General features: G+C 42.5%; 1 protein-coding gene across 1 annotated transcript; it reads left to right on the forward strand.

The window, feature by feature from the left end:
• Nucleotides 1–2,049: 2,049 nt before the first annotated feature.
• LOC149718638 (uncharacterized) lies at nucleotides 2,050–3,719 on the forward strand (the record flags this gene model as incomplete). The annotated part of the gene is made up of 1 exon (XM_089860957.1): nucleotides 2,050–3,719. A coding segment is annotated over exon 1 (1,347 nt), but the record flags the coding sequence as incomplete, so codon positions are not given.
• Nucleotides 3,720–7,222: the final 3,503 nt, after the last annotated feature.

A 7,222-nucleotide genomic window follows, 5' to 3' on the forward strand; every position in this document is an offset into this window, starting at 1 on the left:
GACAGGGGTCTTCCTTAAATTATCGCTGATATTTTAGGGGTCACTCATAAAATTTTTATGATAGAGAAATGTTTCATCCTAAAATTAACGTAAATGTTTTTGGGGCTATTCACTTTTTATTGAATCTTTCGGTTAGATTGTATTGATGACAACAAAATAAATTATTTCAATTAAAATAATTCAGTAAGAGTAACAAAAACGTATACTTACAATCCGCGACCTTGGCCCAAAATACTTAAGCAGTCGACAGGGTCACGGGGTTGAACTTTGTTTATTTTACGGTAATATAAGCGCCCCCAATAGTAAACCCACGGCGAACTAAATTGGTTAAAAAAATATTCTCGCTTCGCGACACGCATGGGCCTAGTTCATTTCGGAGTCTCCGGTTGAAGTTGCGATTTGCCTTAAGCTAGGAGGATATAGGGATGAAGGAGTCTTCGACTGCCCGATTTCCCATTGAAACGCGCTTACAGACTATCGGGCGTGGTTTCCCCCCCCGTGCTGTCTTGTTCTGGTAGATTCATAGCCGCGCAACTAGTTCCGCGCACATTGTCATCGGGCGTCGTCTTTTCTTTTGATTTCATTTTTGGTAAAGGCTGCATTTTTTAGTGCTTTAACGGAACATTTATCATTATTTAATTTTTTATTAATTGTAAATTATGGTTCTTTGATAAAACTGTTGTAGAGGGAACGCTTTTTTACTCTATCCCTAAACCAAAAACTTAAGTAAAAAAGTGTTTAAGATGGATTAAAGCCTGTGGGAGAGTAGAGTTAACACCCGATAACATTAAAAAATATCATTCTTTCCCCAAATCTCTTACTTTTTACAACGCCGCCTACATATAGGCGTCGTTGCTTCTAAGGCCTAAGCTAGCATGAAAAACCCGCTCTTTTTTGAATTGGGATTAGCGTGGTCACGTGATGCGCGTAACCAAGGTCACTAGGTGCGCGTGAACGAATCTCCCATGGGAGAGGTCGAAACCTGCTGAGCTCAAAGATCGGGCAGTCGAAGACTCCTTCACCCCTATATCCTCCTAGATCTAACGTTTTTGTTTGAGCTCATTTTTAGTTTTGCTGCTCTTTAGAGCTGGAAAACTATTGTTCCGACCTCTGTTGACTGGTCGGCTGGCTGGATATGTTGTGACTGGAAATGTTGTGACCTGATGAATTTTTTCATAAACGAATTTTAAATTTCCCGCGAATTTTCAACTCGAAATTCACCCGTAGTTCACGTTACACCTCATACGTGGCGTAACGTATTTTATTTCAATTAAAATTATTTTCCTGTCGGTGCCGGGAGGCAAACCTGCGACGTCCTGATCCATACGAGACTCCAGTGAAGACGCCCGCGCGCGCTACCACGTAGCCACGCTCGCTTAGGATATAGAGCGAGTTAAGTTAGAGTCTAGAGAAGAGAGAGGTAGCACTATCTGGACCCACCCACCCCCCTCCCCGACGCCCGCCACTTTCTGCGTGGCTGTAGCGGGAGACGAGAGAGAGAGAGCTGTCTGGCTTTAAGGCGCGCCCCAATTTTTTAATTTAGCAATATAATTTAAATCTATGAAACATACTCATTTAAAGTTAAATAATTATAATTAGCTAACATGATTATTATAATTAATAAAATCTATGTTATTTAAGTAATAAATTTAACGATAGTTGTTGAGAGATTCAATAGAGGGCAACATGAGATGTCATAAATACAGAGTCACTATCAACCCAAATTCATTTCAGTTCGGTTCTGCGTTAACACTGAACCAGCTCCGATTCCCCTTCGTCTTGTGCCGACGCCATTTTGGTAGATATAGGCTCGTCGGTTTAACGTGTTGTGTACCCAGTTTTTAAGAATAAAACGGTTAGAATTTGTTGTAGAAGCTGCTCAAGTAAAACAGATAACGCGCTTCTTTCGAATACCGGGCATTTTAAAAAACCAAGGAGAAGCATCGTACAAATTATCCGCTAAGCGACGCAACCTTTGGTACAAAAGTTGGGCCTTGGACCTGTAAGAATAACGACCTAGATGTCGCTGTAATGTTTCTCTGTCAGATACTGGTCAATCGATATTTTTTGTAAGACTACTCTCTGGCTAAAGCAACAGGCAGAGAGGGTTTGGACGTTAAGAGTAAAGAACCTAATAAAGTCTCTCAGTTTTCATTTATCTCACAATGTCTTCTATCGGGTAATGTTTAGTAAATAATTAAACTAAGCATAAACTACGTTAAGCACACTTGAGGTAACATAGAAATAAAACATGGTGCCAGAATTTTACGTTTTTCACGCGTTCTTCGCTGTTTGAAGAGAGGGAAAGTTGAGCGATAGGCCTTGCACACCTCATTGTGTCCTTAAGCCTTGCCCGCCCAGATCTATAAAAAATGACGGATCACGTAAAATCACCACCGGAGCTTAAAATTCGAACTGGAAATGCCCAGCAGGCATGGCGGGTTTTCAAACAGAGGTTCGAATTATATGAAATGGCTACTGAATCTACGACTGCACGAACTGATAAGCAGAAACTCTCGCTGTTTTTAACTATTGCGGGTCAGGAAGCCATAGATATATATAACTCTTTCACGTTCGCAGCAGCTACGGATCGCACGTATGCTAATGTGATTCAAAAATTCGACGATTATTGTACCCCTAAAGGTAACGAAGCACATGATCGTTATGTTTTCCGTTGTCGCCTACAGAAGGATGGCGAACCGATAGAACAATATGTGGTAGCATTGCGACTTTTAGCCCAGTCGTGTAACTTCGAAACTAAAGAAGACTCGATTGTACGCGACCAAATTCTTGCGGGTATAAAAGACACTCGGGTACGTAAGCAGTTATTGGCAGAAACGGATCTCACGTTTGCTAAAGCTATGGCGATATGTCAAGCCGCGGAAACCCTCAATACACAGTTGAAATCTTTCGACGATAACGGGTTATCAGCAGCAAATCAAGACGTACATGCGATACACGCCAATTACGATAAGAAACGGGGCCGCAAAAAGCAGCAAGCAGCAAAGAATACACAACACCAAGCCCAAGGGAGACCGACTACAACGAGTACAGGAGGACAACCTCAAAGTAAAGGGATGATTAAAAACTGTTTCCGTTGTCTGGGTACCCACGAGAGGCGAAAATGTCCTGCGTTTAATCAGGAGTGTTTACGCTGCCATGGGAGGAACCATTATGCAAAGGCTTGCAAAAGTTCAGCGTCTGGCCAAATACATGATGTACAAGCTGAGGAAGATGAAGATTTCTTCATAGGAGCGGCGGTCGCCGAACAAAACACCGCTACCTCAAATGCATCTTCCAACGATTGGGTTGAACCCCTCACGTTGAACAACAAGACGGTTCAATTCAAACTGGACACAGGTGCTCAAACTAACCTGTTCCCACTTGACATCTTCAACTGTTTAGAACCAAGGCCGGCAATACGTAGCAGTAAGACTAACCTGACTGCGTACGGTGGGTCGAACATACAGTCTTTTGGCTCGTTTGATGCAGAAGTTAACTTTAAAGGCCGCAGGTACCCCGCCAGTTTCGTCTTAGTCTCGGCGAACCTAGTACCAATTTTAGGCCTCAAGTCCTGCGAAGATTTGGGTTTTATTAAACGAGTACACACTGCTGAACTCCCTGCGTACGAAGTACAAGATAACTTTCGGGAAACCATCATAAAAGAATTTCCTACAGTTTTTACGGGGATTGGCTGCCTAAAAAAGCAAGGTCGAAGCCGTATTAAAAATGCCAACTCCAAGCACGAAGGCCGAAGTCCAACGAGCTTTGGGCCTTGTAAACTATGTCGGTAAATATATACCACAGCTGTCCTCACGCACAACGTTTCTTCGCTCGCTACTCAAGTCGGAAACAGACCCACAAAGGCTACCGCAGCATGACGAAGAGTGGCAATACATAAAGGATGCGCTCACAAGTAGTCCTATCCTACAGTTCTACGATCCATCATTACCTGTCAAAATATCAACGGATGCGTCGAACAGTGGACTTGGTTCTGTCTTATTGCAGCAGACCGAAGATAGCGGCTGGAAGCCTGTAGCGTATGCCTCACGAGCGTTGACAGATGCCGAGACGAGGTATGCACAAATAGAGAAAGAGTGCCTCGGTCTCGTTTTTGGATGCCAAAGGTTTCACACTTATGTGTACGGCAGAACATTTCGTTTGGAAACCGACCATAAGCCGTTGTTAGCGATGGTAAAGAGGGTTTTGGCTGACGTGCCACCCCGCCTGCAACGCCTTTTCCTCAAACTGGCCAAGTATCATTATACAATGGAGTATAAGCCTGGGAAGGACCTAGTTGTAGCCGATGCTCTATCCAGATCGAGCTTGCCATTAACTCACGGCGACGCTACGCTATGTAAGGAAACATCTGACGAGCTAGAGGTACACGTCAATTCCGTACTCAGGTCCCTGCCAGTTAGTGACGCTATGTTAGAGCTCATCAAGGAAGAGACTAGCAAGGATCCCGTTTTAACGAGGGTTAAAGACCATATCAGAACAGGCTGGAAACCCACGGACCGGGTGACGTCCCCATATGCCACAGTGCACTCAGAGTTAACCGAAGCAGATGGGTTAGTCCTAAAAGGAACCCGCATGGTTATACCGACGTCGCTCCGGGAACGCATGCTGGACATAATCCATGATGGCCATCTGGGAATTGAAAAATGCAGACGCCGCGCCAGACAGGCATTGTATTGGCCGAATATCAACGCTGATATTGAGCGTACTTGCAAGAGTTGCTCAACATGCAACAAGTATCAGTATACCCAGCCCCAAGAGCCGTTAATCATGCGCCCGCTGCCAATGGACCCGTGGGAACGCGTGGGCACTGATATATTTCATTATCAAGATAAGGACTATCTCGTAGTGATTGATGCCTATTCCAATTACCTGGAAGTAGATGAAATTAAGTCACTTGGAGCCCCAACCGTAATCCATTGCCTAAAGAAGCATTTTGGACGGCACGGCATCCCACGGGAGGTTCTTTCGGATAACGTTCCGTTTGGCTCACAAGAGTTCCAGTTATTTTCTCAAGAGTATGGGTTCACGCACACCACCTCTAGTCCCAAATACCCACAATCAAATGGGCTGGCGGAAAAGGGTGTACAAATTGCCAAACGTTTGCTCAAGAAAGCTGTGGATTCTAAGCAAGACTATGAGTTGGGTCTCTTAAGTTACCGCAACACTCCACAAGCCCATGGCCGATCGCCGGCAGAGCTATTAATGGGTAGACCCCTTCGCACACGTCTGCCTGAGTACAGGCCCGTTGTTGACAAAAACAACACCAGCGATGGCGTCCTCGTCAAACAGCAACCCAAGTTAACTGGCAACGAACTCCCACATCTCAAAAAAGGGATGCAAGTTCGCATACAAAACCAACTAGGCGTTTGGGATCGCAAAGCCTTAGTCGTAAACGAAACCGCACCGCGATCGTACATAGTAGAAACCGAAGACGGGACAACGTTACGACGTAATCGACGACAGCTCCGCCAGGTGCTGGAGAAAGACTCGTTCATACAGGGTACTGACACACCAATACGGTTCAATTTCACTGCGCTACCAACGTCGCCAGTCAGGATGTCAGCTACACCTAACCCCCAAAGTCCAACAAGACTTGTTCCTAACGCCACGTCTCCAGCAAGTAGCACAACTGAAATTTATACACCACCACTGGAAAACGACGCACGAACAAGTTCCGATAAACACGTCTCACCGACACAGAACGAGACTCCAGTTGCAGCTCGACGGTCGACAAGACAAGTCAAGCCAGTAAAGAGGCTAAATCTTTAGTGATAATCTAACATTCCACACGTGATAGTTACACGTCTAGTATTAACTAAAAATTCCTAATAATAAGTAACTCAGCTCAAATAAACATTCAAGTACAAATTTCTAATAAAACGTGATACAGCTCAAATAAATATTAAAGTACAAATTTCTAATAATAGATAGTTAAACAAACAAGAAAAAAAACTATGCTTTAATCTTTAAGAAACAATTTACACTGTATTGCAATGTCCATATAATTTCTAGTTTCAAACCTTTCTAAAGTATAAAGAACATATCTGAGGGAAAAGATGTAAGAATAACGACCTAGATGTCGCTGTAATGTTTCTCTGTCAGATACTGGTCAATCGATATTTTTTGTAAGACTACTCTCTGGCTAAAGCAACAGGCAGAGAGGGTTTGGACGTTAAGAGTAAAGAACCTAATAAAGTCTCTCAGTTTTCATTTATCTCACAATGTCTTCTATCGGGTAATGTTTAGTAAATAATTAAACTAAGCATAAACTACGTTAAGCACACTTGAGGTAACATATTTTAATATTATAATTAATAAAATCTATGTTATTTAAGTAATAAATTTAACGATAGTTGTTGAGAGATTCAATAGAGGGCAACATGAGATGTCATAAATACAGAGTCACTATCAACCCAAATTCATTTCAGTTCGGTTCTGCGTTAACACTGAACCAGCTCCGATTCCCCTTCGTCTTGTGCCGACGCCATTTTGGTAGATATAGGCTCGTCGGTTTAACGTGTTGTGTACCCAGTTTTTAAGAATAAAACGGTTAGAATTTGTTGTAGAAGCTGCTCAAGTAAAACAGATAACGCGCTTCTTTCGAATACCGGGCATTTTAAAAAACCAAGGAGAAGCATCGTACAAATTATCCGCTAAGCGACGCAACCTTTGGTACAAAAGTTGGGCCTTGGACCTGTAAGAATAACGACCTAGATGTCGCTGTAATGTTTCTCTGTCAGATACTGGTCAATCGATATTTTTTGTAAGACTACTCTCTGGCTAAAGCAACAGCCAGAGAGGGTTTGGACGTTAAGAGTAAAGAACCTAATAAAGTCTCTCAGTTTTCATTTATCTCACAATGTCTTCTATCGGGTAATGTTTAGTAAATAATTAAACTAAGCATAAACTACGTTAAGCACACTTGAGGTAACATAGAAATAAAACAGGACCTGAGTCCTTAATAGAACATAGTAGAATATGTTCAATGCATTTCGTCTCGGGTAAGTAGAATGGTTTTATTATAATACCAATTTAGAATAATATTTTAGGTCATGATGTTACATATTAAAATAGAAACTCATTTGGTAGGTTGTCCTTCAACACTGTTTGACCATACTCACCCAGACTGGTTCATAATAAATATTTTTGGTAAGATCAGTTACTCCATACTGATTTCTGTTATATATTATTAGCTTATTTT

The sequence above is a fragment of the Phalangium opilio genome, unplaced genomic scaffold, assembly GCF_054372755.1.
Source record: "Phalangium opilio isolate 3A_F unplaced genomic scaffold, DU_Popi_V2 ptg000002l_1, whole genome shotgun sequence".
Lineage (NCBI taxonomy): Eukaryota > Metazoa > Arthropoda > Arachnida > Opiliones > Phalangiidae > Phalangium > Phalangium opilio.